Genomic DNA, 14,091 nt, shown 5'->3' with positions numbered 1-14,091 from the left:
CTTTGCCACTCTCCGTACAATCCAAAAGAAATTATTTGAAAGCTTGTGTTATTTAATGGTCTTCAGCAGTGCCGGATTAACCAATAGGCACATGTAGCATATGCTGGGGGCCCCCAAATGGTGGACCCAATATTTAATGAAAAAGTGTAGCATTGAAAAACTGGTCTTTAAAAATATTATCTTTACGTTTTTAAACTGTAAATTTCTTACACAACAAAACTTTAGGGGCCCAACACATAAAATTCACATAAATATTATAAGATTCTTTTATAATCGAGAGTAAAATAATTATTTAGTCCGGTTTGAACTGTTCAGAATCTAAACTTCAGATGATGCGGACCAAAAGGGCCCCCAAATTTGAAATGTGCTACGGGCCCCCAAAGCTCTTAATCCGGCCCTGGTCTTCAGTAACTTAGGATGCAATATTTAACTTTTGAGCACACTTCCCCAGTGCGACTGGATGGAAATGCAGCTAAACAATGCCCCACAGTCTATTTAATTTGGCTCGTCAGTGCTTCTACCAACCATTACATTGCTTCATCTAGCTTAGTGCCTTTTGTTACAGTTGTTTTGAAACTCTCCCACTTTGTGTCTCCAAGAGCAGGGAAACCAGGTGAGTTTACAACTGTTGTGGGTGTCATAGCTTGTTACGTTTCCTGCTTGTTTGCAAATACCACTAATATGGCCTTTTTCAGCTCTTATTCCTCTAACATTGCAACAAGGTCTGATTAGGAAATTCCCATTCTGTCCGTGTCACAGCAGTCTACCACATATATCACTGCATCTGTATTCGAATAGCACCACCAACATGGCCTTATACTTGTTTGTCCTCCCAAGTCTCATATTTGGAATTTTAAGGTTTTTATATGTCACAGTTTCAACATTGAAGCCAATTGTGTGTATGGTAGTACTGTAATAAATTCTCCTACTTGTAATCTGTATGGTATAGTGGTCTTCCCTGCTCCATCAAAGCAAGGAATGAAGATTCATATCTCTCTCTCTTGTCCCAAACAAACTGGTAAAGATGCTAGAAAATAAGCCCCCCATGTTTTCTTTAACATTGGTCCTCCCCTTTTTAAAATTGCATTCCAACTAGTTGCCCACGTCTCGTTCTGTCTGGTTACCAATGAAGTGTCACTTCCTTGGCAAGGAAGAAACACGTAGGTCATTTAGTTCTCTGCAGCTGTATTGGTGGCGTCTTCCTGTCAATACAGCACTTGCTTTCACTGAAGTACGAGGAAACGTGTTACTGGGTGACTTGCAGTAAAATGTTAACATCCAAGAATAAATAATAAAGGGTAAAGTGAGTTTTATTAATAAAAATGAGCATTTAAACTTAATATCCCCACAAATTGGATATATTTTCTTTAATGATCATGTACTATGAATTTAAAAATTTCCATTTTTAAGGAAAATAGTAACGCTTCAGTGGCTTGGAAGGACTGGGAGAACTTAGTTTAATAGAGAACACCAATCAGCTTACCTGATGCACTACTTACTACTGTTCTGTGCTTTCATTTTCTGAAACCTTGTAGGAAAAATGATTAAAACCTCAGTATGTTATAATTAACTTTATTGGATCAAACAGCATGTGACCATCAATAGCTGAAATTGATGGATCTCTGATACTTTAGACAAGTATGTATGTTGCTAATATTACTCTATTTTTCTGTCCTTTTCAAGTAATTACAAAGTTAAATGTGACGATTATGCAAGTAAATTTATTTTTCTAATTTTGTGACTATTAATTACCTTTTTATAACAGGTTCCTGAAAGTTAATTTGTAGTAAGGGGGGAAAAAAAAGCCTCGTTTGGCAGCAGATGAGACGTGTGTGCTGTTGCAGGATGTTTTGGCCCGTTCCCCTTGTTTCAGCTTGTTTTGTATTTCTGGAAGGAATGGCTTGCTTCAGATAATGGCAAAGGACTTGGGTCAAATTTTGGCCTTTGTAAAATGAATTTTATTTGTTTAAGCCACCCTGTCTTTGTTTGATTTCCGTTTTTGTGATTCTCGTCCTTCTGCTTGATTTGTTTTTCTCAAGGAGTACAAGCTGTACTGATCCCAACATAGCACAGCAGCCCCACCCAGTAACACCCCCATTACTTTAGCTTTACAGTTTTAAGAACGTAGCATTCTGTTTAAAGCCGGGTTTTGGTTAATGCCAGTCCTGATACAAGCTACAGACATACATCTGCTCCTCTGACATCTTCAACACCCAGCATATGTCTGCCTCAGCCATATTTTTATTTAACTTTTTCTGCAGTGCAGAAGCATCCCTGATAAATGGTAGGTTTTGGTATTGATAATAATAGCATCACACTATATTTTGTACATCATTCTTGGTCATTAGAGACATCTTACACTTAACAATTTCTCATGTTTAGTTAAGTTTTTATAGTAATTAACTGGAAGCAAGCCTGGCAAATTGCTGCCGACCTCAGGAGAGCACCCACTGAAGCAGGCATCTGAAACTTTAAAACAGTTCACAGCAAATTAAACTTCTAGAATGTTTGATCCATTTGCAAAACTCGATATTTATCTTGCATGCCCATGCCAAGTTGAAGTGTCTCTTTTGCCCCTGTAATGCTCCAGAGACTTTTATGCATATATATATATATATATATATATATATATATTTTGACCTCCTCTTCTGGTCTCTATTCTCTTGCTCACTCTCACTGATGCCATCAATTGGAACATCCAGCAACTCCATTCACAACTGGGACTTTGCTGATTCCAACGTTGTGTCTTTGTCATCAGCCTCTTGACTCAGTGAAGTGATGTGGTCGGTTACCACTACTGCAGATCCTGGTGATTTGGCACATCGTGTGAGGGCTCTGTGTGGTTTTATTTCAGATATGGGTTGCTTCTCAGTTTGATATTGATTTCTCTTTGACTTGGTTGATTAAAAAATGATCAAATACGAGAACAACAGTGGGCAGCAACCCTGATGCAGGATACCGGTCAGATATAAGGCACCTCTACAACGCTTGTGTAGCAGGAGCGTCCGCTGCAGCATGCATCGCATCGCGTGAAGTATAAATCCAGCCTTAAGAAGCTGGAAAATATTTGTAAAGAATTCCTCATTGCAGTGCAAACTTCACAGTAGAGCACCGACGCTATGTAATACATATTGTGGGAAATCTCATACCAGAGCTGGAGAACACTCACAAAGATACCTCCACGACACTGCCAAGGAGCATAGAAGAGACTGCTAGCATCTTTTAGTGTGTTCTGTCTGGACCGGTGGCTGAGCAGTTTCTTAATTAGAGTCACCAACTTTAGCCTACTTACCTGTTCAACTCACAAATGAATAGGACTATGGCAAGCTGAATTCACATTTAGAGATGTTTCAAAATACATTTTAAGATATCCTAAAAAGGTTTTCTGGTATCTTGGAATGATACGCTGTACATTTTCAGATATTTGAAATGCATTTTGAGATAACTTAAGTGCAGTTTAAGGTATTTTGAAATAAATTCCTTCAAATAAATTTCAAGATATCTTAAAATACATCTAAAGTCATTTTGAGGCATCTGAAATGCTGTTTAAGGTATCTCAAAATACATTTTAAAATATCTTAAAATAGACAAAAAGTCCCATTGGTAGAATAGGGAATTTTATAGGCAGTGAATTTGAGATATCTTGAAAGGCATGCAAGGTCAGTTTGAGATATCTCCAAATGCATCTGAGATACCTTCAAATGAGATATCTGAAAGTGTATTGCAGATATCCTAAAATGTAGAGGAACATATTCTGAGATGACTAGAAACAGCTTTCAGATATCTTAAAAAGTAAACTGCATTTTAAGGTATCTAAAATTCATGTTGAGATATCTCTAAATGTTATTTCGGCTTAACATACGGGACTTCAGTGGGCTTCATCTTATCTACTTAGTACAGGTGCTCCCTGCTAACCTCACGACAGCAAGAATGGAAATCCATCCATCCACTTTCTAAACCTGATTATACAGACCAATGGTGGGTGCAAGGAAGGAGAAATCCCCGAACACTTCACCAGGCCATCACAGGGTGAACACAGAAACACACAAGGGCCAAGTTGGCATCTTGATCTGCATGTCTTTGGACTGTGGGAGGAAACGGGAGCTCCCGGAAGAAGACGACCTTGAATTTGAAGAGCTGTTTAGTGCTGCTGGATTCAGCCTGGCTGATGTCTATGTGGGTTGTGGTTGTCCTCCACATACCAGGTTCTGTGGTCTTCCTCTGTCACCACAAAGATGTCCGTTAGGTTCATTGGCAACGTGAAACTGGCCTAAAACACGTGACTGGGGGTTTACGATTTCTCTCCTAGCTTTGTGGATATAAGCTCTGACCTCCATGGACCTGAACCTGAACTTAATAACATATTAGGGTCTCTGGTTTTAACTCCAACTGTGATTGGGCTTGTGGGATTAATGAATACGACTTGAGATGTGAGTTGTTTGATTTCACTGAGTAAGTGCAATGCCTGAAGCTTTGGGTTTCAGATAAGGATGTGATATTGTTTGCTCAAAAGGATGTAGAACACATTTTTAGAAAGCTAAAACTTCTATCTTGGTGGAAGACAAAACTTCTATCTTGGTGGAAGACCCTTGAAATGTGCTAAGCAGCGCAGCTCCATTTTTTAATTTTATTTTTAGGTTTTCATTAGAACAGCAGAAAGGTTCAAAAGCTGTAAAAACAGACTACAGTAATTTTAGGGGCTAAAAACAAAAACCCTAAAACTGTAAATGGCTTCCGACCAGTGGTTCTGATTTTACTGGTTAATTAAATCATTTGAAACATTTAAAAATAAATCTCAGTGTTTGTTAGATCCATTTCAGTTTGCCTACCAGTCTAAGAGAGGTTGGGACCTGTAGGGACCCCAGCTCCAGATACAACTGGACCACACACGAGTCTTGGGTTCAAATATGTTTATTTTATTAAGCACAGTACTTTTGTACAGGCTTTGTTGACAGAATCAGCACAATATAAATCTATTTCTCCCTACCTCCAGACCTCCCTAGGTAAGTGCCACCCTACTCTACCCTCAACTCTCTCAGACTGGGGTGAGGTGGCTTCTTTTATCCTGGACCTGGGAATACTTCCAGTGCTGAGACACTGCCCAAAGGAAGCACTTCCAGGTCAGGCAGAAGCCTCCCAAATATGGGCAGTCTTTCCCTGAAGCTACCCCAGGCGGCACTCATGGAACCCAGCAGGGCTGCCCAATGAGTTGCCAGTATTCCCTGCAGGTGTTTGGATGGATGCACTGGTCATTTAGACAAAGATCAGGACTTCTGGAACAATCTGCTTTGAACAGATGAATCAAAGATAGAGTTGTCTGGCCATTGTAACAGTAGGCATGTTTGGCACAATGAAGGAGAAGAGGCTCGTACCATCTGCAAAGTATGGTGATAGAAATGTTAGGGTTTGGTGTTGCTTTGCTGCCTCAGAACCTGCTCAGCTTTCAGTCATTGAGTTACTACCTGTGAATTCTGCATTGTGTCAAAGTGTGCTTAAGAGAATGTGAAGCCATCTCTCCAAAAGTTGAAGTTGAACCAAAGATTTCAATACGGTAGTAATCTTAAGCACACCAAGCAATGGCTCCAAAAGAAGAAATGGGGGGTGATGGACTGACCTGGTCAAAGCCCTGATTTGAACCCTTTTGAAATGTTTGGGTTGGGGGTTGAAATGGGCAGTACATACAAGAATCCAATTAAATACCATGCAACTGAAGGCATTGTGCGTGGAGGGTTGGTCACAAATCTCACTGAATTGATGCGAGAGACAGGTGGGCAATTATTCAAAACGCAGACAAGAAGTCATTTCTGCTATTCAGGACAATACCAGCTTCTGAGGCCAAGGGTGGACTTACCTTTCAAATCAATATTTTTGTTGAAAAAATAATTAAAAAGGCTAAATTTCCTCGTGTTTTTTATCAATGTATATTGGCTTTATCTGTAGGCACTGTTTTACATGAAGATCTGAGGTTTGCCTATTCTAATAGATAGATAGATATGAAAGGCACTATATAACAGATAGATAGATATGAAAGGCACTATATAACAGATAGATAGATAGATATGAAAGGCACTATATAACAGATAGATAGATAGATAGATAGATAGATAAGGTACTATATAATAGATAGATATGAAAGGCACTATATAACATAGATAGATATGAAAGGCACTATATAACAGATAGATAGATAGATATTAATCCCAAGGGGAAATTCACACATACTAATTCATACAGTGAAGAATTTCCATGGGGTGCACTTACTTTTTCACATGGCTGTATAAAGAAGGAGGAAGTACCTGCCGAGCTGGGTGTTCAGCTGTCGGCGGCCGTCTCTTTTGCAGCTCGCTGTCGGGGTGGTCGAGGATGTGTGATCCCTCCGCCCCTTGCTTTAATATCCCTGGTAGGGCTTATGCGATTTCTTCGAGCGCAGTTAATTGCAGTCACCATTCTCTGCGCGTTATTCCGGCAGTTCTCGAAGGCACCGCTATGTGTCGCTGTTCCCCTGTGATTCCCCCTCGCTGTTTCACGGCCGCTGCTCGCCGGCTTTGGTGTAGTCTCCGTCTCCGTTCCCCTTCGACTCTGCTTTCGGGAAGATGGCAGCGAAGAAGCTGGGATCTCGGTTAGAGACCGAAATCGAGCGGTGCCGCTCCGAGGGACAATGGGACCGGATTCCGGATCTGGCCAAACAGCTGTCGGCGAAGCCCATTGCAAACGGTAGGGGAAAAAAAAAAATCAAATAATATCAATGTGAGGCCTTGAAACCTGTAGAGGCCTGCGCTTCTCGTTATACCCGGAGCCGGAAAAGAGACTGCGAAGGTGGCGAGCCGGGGACTCTGCAGCTCGACACGGTTTGACTGTGACAGGTGGCAGTTCCCCCTTCGTGGGAGAAGCTGTCAGTCCAGCAGCACCATCCCTAGAGTTACGTTATCGCAGTTATTTTGATGGGTCGCGGCCCCGTCTGATACGTGGAGGTTGGAGGGCACTGATGGACTTGAACCTCTGTAGCTGTCTTGCATTCATTGTGAATTTAGACACTTGTTGCTTAGGCTCGGCTTGAGTTTTCCACCCAAAGATCGTTAATGTGGGGCGCCGCCGAGCCTGTAGCCTTTGCTGGTCATTCTCTTAAGGTTAAAGATCGGGCAGCCTTCCGGAGGAACTGAAAGAAATGTTGTAAGCCCTTTTCGTGACCAACAACCTTTTTTTACTTTAGTTCAATGACTTATAATAACTGTACTCGGCACAAAGTCCTCAGTTTGTGAGAAATAATGCTCCTTTGTTTTCGGTTTTTGATGATTGTACCTCAAGGATACTCAACATGGAATAGTTTTCATTTAATTTCTGACAGCTTTAACTTATTTTGTTCTCTAACATCCTACCTATCAATATACACTCCGCGATCGCATTCTTAAGTCCACCTACCCAGTATCAGCAGCCGCCATATGAGCTGCACCCATAACAGGTAGTCCACCTGAAGCTAAGCATGTTTGGGTGCAGCTAATACTTGGATGTTAGACCATCTAGGAAAAGCTTGGGTTGCTGGTGAAACCAGCAGGGGGCGCTTACCCTGAGATCTGTGTGGGGATCCCAAGGCACCAGTGCAGTGATTTGGACACTGAAAGAAAAATGTCACCATCTGTCAGGTGAGACATAGAACCGTGATCATAAAAGATCCCTGGGTATCTTATGAAAATAGTACAATGTCCTGGCTAACCTGCCCACCACAGCCTGGTCATTCTGGTCCCCTAATCGTCCCCTGTCACTCTCATAAACTTTGCACGTGTGCAAATAAATAAAGATATGAACATAATCCATCCATTTTCCAACCCGCTGAATCCGAACACAGGGTCACGGGGGTCGGCTGGAGCCAATCCCAGCCAACACAGGGCACAAGGCAGGAACCAATCCTGGGCAGGGTGCCAACCCACCACAGATGAACATAATACTGATGGTTATTCATTAAAGGTAAACCAGCATTAAGACCCTATTCAGGGTCACCACCTAATGTGTGGCGAGCATACTGTTGGTATAAGAATGGCTGCTGTGGCATCATCCAGTGGATCCGACACTGCAAAAAATGAAATCTAAGCAAGTAAAAAATATTGATATCATGACATTAAATCTTGTTTAATTTAACCCTAATTATTGACATCAAAAAGAAATTGTACTTATGATTTATTTAGCTTGCTTTAACAAATCTCGTCAAATAGATTTTGCTTACCCCATTGGCAGATTTTTTTGCTACATAAAAGCAAAATAGATAGATAGATAGATACTTTATTAATCCCAATGGGAAATTCACATTCTTCAGCAGCAGCATACTGATACAATAAATAATATTAAATTAAAGAATGATAATAATGCAAGTGAAAAACAGACAATAACTTTGTATAATGTTAAATGTTAATGTTTACCCCTCTGGGTGGAATTAAAGAGTCGCATAGTTTGGGGGAGAAACGATCTCCTCAATCTGTCAGTGGAGCAGGACGGTGACAGCAGTCTGTCGCTGAAGCTGCTCTTCTGTCTGGAGATGATACTATTAAGTGGATGCAGTGGATTCTCCATAATTGATAGGAGCCTGCTGAGCGCCCTTCGCTCTGCCACAGATGTTAAACTGTCCAGCTCCATGCCAACAATAGAGCTTGCCTTCCTCACCAGTTTGTCCAGACGTGAGGCGTCTTTCCTCTTAATGCTGCCTCCCACCACCGCGTAGAAGAGGGCGCTAGCTACAATGTCTGATAGAACATCTGCAGCATCTTATTGCAGATGTTGAAGGACGCCAGCCTTCTAAGGTAGTATAACCGGCTTTGTCCTTTCTTGCACAGCGCATCAGTATTGGCAGTCCAGTCTAATTTATCATCCAGCTGCACTCCCAGATATTTATAGGTCTGCACCATCTGCACACAGTCACCTCTGATGGTCACAGGGTCTATGAGGGGTCTGGGCCTCCTAAAATCCACCACCAGCTCCTTGGTTTTGCTGGTGTTCAGGTGTAGGTGGTTTGAGTCGCACCATTTAACAAAGTCATTGATTAGGTCCCTATACTCCTCCTCCAGCCCATTCCTGATACAGCCCACGATAGCAGTGTCATCAGCGAACTTTTGCACGTGGCAGGACTCCGAGTTGTATTGGAAGTCCGATGTATATAGGCTGAACAGGACCGGAGAAAGTACAGTCCCCTGTGGCGCTCCTGTGTTGCTGACCACAATGTCAGACGTGCAGTTCCCAAGACGCACATACTGAGGTCTGTCTTTAAGATAGTCCACGATCCATGCCACTAGGTATGAATCTACTCCCATCTCTGTCAGCTTGTCCCTAAGGAGCAGAGGTTGGATTGTGCTGAAGGCGCTAGAGAAGTCTAGAAACATAATTCTTACAGCACCACTGCCTCTGTCCAAGTGAGAGAGGGATCGGTGTAGCATATAGATGATGGCATCCTCCACTCCCACCTTCTCCTGATATGCAAACTGCAGAGGGTCAAGGGCGGGTTGAACCTGTGGCCTAAGGTGGTGAAGCACCAGCCTCTCCATGGTCTTCATCACATGTGATGTCAGAGCAACAGGCCGAAAGTCATTCAGCTCACTAGGACGTGATACCTTTGGGACTGGGGTGATGTAAGATGTTTTCCAAAGCCTCGGGACTTTCCCCTGTTCCAGGCTCAGGTTGAAGATGCGCTGTAGAGGACCCCCCAGCTCCGATGCACAGACCTTCAGCAGTCATGGCGATACTCCATCTAGACCTACTGCTTTGCTGGCACGAAGTCTCCTCAGCTCTCTGCTCACTTGTGCTGTTGTAATTATGGGTGGGGATGTCTTTCCTATGCTGGTATCAGCAGAAGGATGTGTAGAGAGTGCAATACTCCGAGGTGAGAGTGAGAGTGGGTTAGGGTGGTCAAACCTGTTAAAGAAGTTGTTCATTTGGTTTGCTCTCTTCACGTCTCTCTCAATGGTGGTACCCCGCTTCGAGCTGCAGCCAGTGATGATCTTCATCCCATCCCACACTTCCTTCATGCTGTTATTCTGCAACTTCTGCTCCAGCTTTCTCCTGTACTGCTCCTTCGCCGCCCTGAGTTGGACTCGGAGTTCCTTCTGCATGCGCTTGAGCTCATGCTGATCACCGTCTTTAAAAGCCCTTTTCTTCTGGTTCAAAAGGCCCTTGATGTCACTTGTAATCCATGGCTTGTTGTTAGCATAGCAGCGTACAGTTCTTACTGGAACTACAATGTCCATACAGAAGTTGATGTAGTCAGTAGTGCAGTCAACAACTTCCTCAATGTTCTCACTATGAGATCCCTGCAGGATATCCCAGTCTGTAGTTCCAAAACATTCTCTCAGAGCATTCTCAGCCTCCGGGGTCCACTTCCTGAATGATCGTGTGGTTACAGGTAGGACTCTCACTTTTGGTTTATAGTGAGGCTGAAGCAGAACCAGGTTATGATCTGCTTTCCCAAGCGCAGGCAGCGGGGTGGCGCTGTATGCGTCTTTAACGTTTGCATACAGTAAATCAATAGTCTTATTTCCCCGGGTGTTACAGTCCACATACTGGGAGAATGCAGGTAATGTTTTGTCCAGCGTCACATGGTTAGAGTCTCCAGCGATTAGCACAAGCGCCTCAGGGTGCTGCGTTTGTAACTTAGCAACAGCAGAATGGATGATGTCACTCGCTGACTCCTCGTCCGCCCGAGGAGGGATATACACGATGACAACAATGACATGTCCAAACTCTCTGGGCAAGTAGTAGGGACGTAAACTTACGGTTTAAAGTAAGTTTAAGTAAGTTTAAAGTTTTTTAAGTTTTAAGTAAAACTACTTCTTTGTAAAGTTTTTTGTGTAGTTTTGACATTTGCATTGTTTGCAGTGGTGGTGGTGGTTGAAGTGGCTCCACTCTATCAGTGTAAAGTGCTTTGAGTAGCTAGAAAAGTTCTCTATAAATGTAATTAACTCTTTTAGGGCGGAATATTTTTTCCAAATAGCTCAGTTTTCTGAAAGTACACAAAGCAATGGTTTCACACATAAATCAACATGAAACGTCTGTTTGCTGTGTGTTGTGGTTGCTGTTGGCGCATGTTCGGTATCTCTGGAGGCAGTGGCTGCATGGGGGCACCTCAATGGCCAGCAGCAATGCATGGTGGGCTGGCTACCTCCACACAGCAGGTGGGCGGCGGTGGCAGTCACAGTGTGACGCAATACGGTTTGTACCTCTTGTCATCAGAAGCGGTGGTCCTTCCTGGTGAACGCTGCTGTAGGCGTATCAGCTACACAAACGTATTCAGCACCACGATCAGCTGATGCTGCTACCTCACTTTCGTTTTCGATGTCCATCTCCTGATCACTTGCATCAGATTTCCAAGTCCGACAAGTCAGTCCGATTCAGCGATAATATGTGAAACGTCCGTGGCGTATTTAGTCTTTCGCCAGATGACAATGCCATTTTAGAAGTTGTTTGCTCTTCGCTACTCACACAGGGACTCGAGATTAAAGCAACAAAGCTACTTAACTTTCCTTCTAGCAAAGAGAGTCAAACTTAAATGTAAGGGCGAGTTTTGTCGCAGTTTATAGCGGATTACCGTCCTCTACCCCTGAATTTTGACAAAAGTCGGCATCAGCCCTGAAAGAGTTAATGATTATTTATTATTTATTATCACGCTTGAGTGATTTCTGTGAGTTATGGGTTCATTCCATAAGGATTTTTCTCATTCCTGACTGTATAACGTCATGCAGTCGTTAAAGCACCTTGATGCTACAAACCTGCTCTGCCAATCTGATTTATTATTTTATTTATTTGTATATGCAGTGGGTTGGCACCCTGCCCTGGATTGGTTCCTGCCTTGTGCCCTGTGTTGGCTGGGATTGGCTCCAGCAGACCCCCGTGACCCTGTGTTCGGATTCAGTGGGTTGGAAAATGGATGGATGGATTTATTTGTATAATCCCAAGGGGGAAATTTGGTTTGCCAGCAAGTTTTACAGAGAGACCACAACATACAATTAAAAACACATCAGCAAAGAACACAACATCAAGCACACATTTTGTACATGTACAAAATAACGATCTGAACATAATACTAATGGTATAGTAGTAGGTCATACAAGGGGGCTCCGCTCGCCTACCCCCGGTGTTGGGTAACCCGAAATACATTGATGAATGTATGAGATATATTGGAGTGTAACAAAGGAAGTATATTCATTAATCCTAATGAATGTCCACTAATAGTGGACTCATTACAGAACGCGTTGTCAGCTAATTGGCGGAATTGTTTATCGGCCGTCTGTCGTTCCTTTCTTTGCCGTTTATCTATTCACTCTGCTGTTTGAGAGGCATGTTGTAGGCGCCTACGTTCATTAATTGTATTCAGGCAGGCTCGCTTCTGTATGTATCTCCGTCAGTTGTGGTCGTTCGTTTTGAACCCGTGCCTGCTTTGCTTCCGCAGTTTCAGACGCGCGTTATAGGCGTCTATGTTCATTGTATTGGTCTCGTTTTTGTAGCTCCGTTAGTCGAGCTGTTTGGTTTTGGAGCCGAGACAGTTTTGCTTCCGCGGTTTCAGACGCGCTTTGTAGGCGCCCACGTCAATTTTTTTTATCCATGCGGGCTGGCATCTTTGTGGACCTATGGGGCCTCCGTAGGTGTGTTAGAAGCGCGTGGGCCATGCTGTGTAGTGTGGCCGTTTAGTTCAGAAGCGCGTTGTAGGCGCATGCACCTTTTGTACTTTCACGTGCCTTTCGTACTATCTTTGTGGACCTGTGGGGCCACCGTAGCCTCTTCCGTTTGACTCTGGGGTGCAGCGCGGAATCCTCTTTTTTGTGTGGCTGTGTCGTTACCTGTGGGCGCGTTGCCTCATTTCTTATTTACGTTAGTTGAGCTCCTTCGTTTTTGAGCTGTGACTCCTTCGTTCTCGGTGGATCAGACTTCGCTCGCTGTCGGCGCCTGCGCAGTATGTCTCCTGCGTCCATGGGCATGCCATGTACCTGCGTCCATATCCGGTTTACCATTCTCGGTTAGTAATATGGATATGCTTGTATACGTGAGTACAGGGTGCAGTTCTGGTCTCCAGGCTACAAAAAGGACATAGCAGCACTAGAAAAGGTCCAGAGAAGAGCGATTGGGCTGATTACAGGGGTTGAGTTATGAGGAAAGATTAAAAGAGCTGAGCCTTTAGAGTTTAAGAAAAAGAAGATTAAGAGGAGACCTGATTGGAGTGTTTAAAATTATAAAGGGAATTTGTGCAGTGGATCAAGACGGTGACTTTAAGAAGTGTCATCAAGAACACGGGGACACAGTTGGAAACTTGTTAAGGGAAAATTTTGCATAAGTATTTCTATACATAAAGAACGATAGACACTTGGAATAAGCTACCAAGTAGTGTGGTAGACAGTAAGACTTTAGGGATAAGTGGATAGGACTGGTGAGCTTGGTTGGGCTGAATGGCCTGTTCTCGTCTAGAGTGTTCTAATCCATCCATCCATTTTCCAATCCAAACACAGGGTCACGGGGGTCTGCTAGAGCCAATCCCAGCCAACACAGGGCACAAGGCAGAAACCAATCCCGGGCAGGGTGCCAACCCACCGCAGGACACACACAAACCAAGCACACACTAGGGCCAATTTAGAATTGCCAATCCACCTAACCTGCATGTCTTTGGACTGTGGGAGGAAACCCATGCAGACACGGGGAGAACATGCAAACTCCACACAGGGAGGACCCGGGAAGCGAACCAAGGCCTCCTAACTGCGAGGCGGCAGTGCTACCCACTGCACCACCGTGCCGCCCCGAGTGTTCTAATGTTCGTCATAAAAATGAAACCAGCATTAGGATCCTGTTCAGGGTCTAACACACTGGTCATTCAGAGATGCCCCTCTGCATACCACAGTTGTAAAGAGAGGTCATTTGAGTGTCTGTGGTCTTTCTGTTACCACAAACATGTCTGACCATTCTCCTCTGAAATGTCATTAATGACAGAACTGCCATGCGCTATTGTGGTTCAAGTTTATTGTTATGTGGATACAGTGCAATATGTCACCTCAGAATAGTGACAAAGATATCATAATAATAATAATAATACAATTTATTTATACAAGGCGCCTTTCAGAGAACTCAGGG

General features: G+C 43.4%; 1 protein-coding gene and 1 pseudogene across 1 annotated transcript in view; one reads left to right on the top strand and one right to left on the bottom strand.

Annotated features, from left to right (window-relative positions):
* Window positions 1-352: 352 nt before the first annotated feature.
* Window positions 353-1,317, bottom strand: LOC114666538 (ADP-ribosylation factor-like protein 1; annotated as a pseudogene).
* Window positions 1,318-6,508: 5,191 nt separating this feature from the next.
* The window catches only part of ttc7b (tetratricopeptide repeat domain 7B), a 204,523-nt gene continuing 196,940 nt past the window's right edge, over window positions 6,509-14,091 (top strand). The window contains 1 exon segment of the mRNA XM_051920188.1: window positions 6,509-6,714. Within this exon segment, the coding sequence (XP_051776148.1) occupies window positions 6,594-6,714 (121 nt within the window). The 5' untranslated portion in view covers window positions 6,509-6,593.

Source organism: Erpetoichthys calabaricus, chromosome 16 (assembly GCF_900747795.2).
Source record: "Erpetoichthys calabaricus chromosome 16, fErpCal1.3, whole genome shotgun sequence".
Classification (NCBI taxonomy): domain Eukaryota; kingdom Metazoa; phylum Chordata; class Cladistia; order Polypteriformes; family Polypteridae; genus Erpetoichthys; species Erpetoichthys calabaricus.
This window is presented reverse-complemented; position numbering and strand designations above follow the sequence as displayed.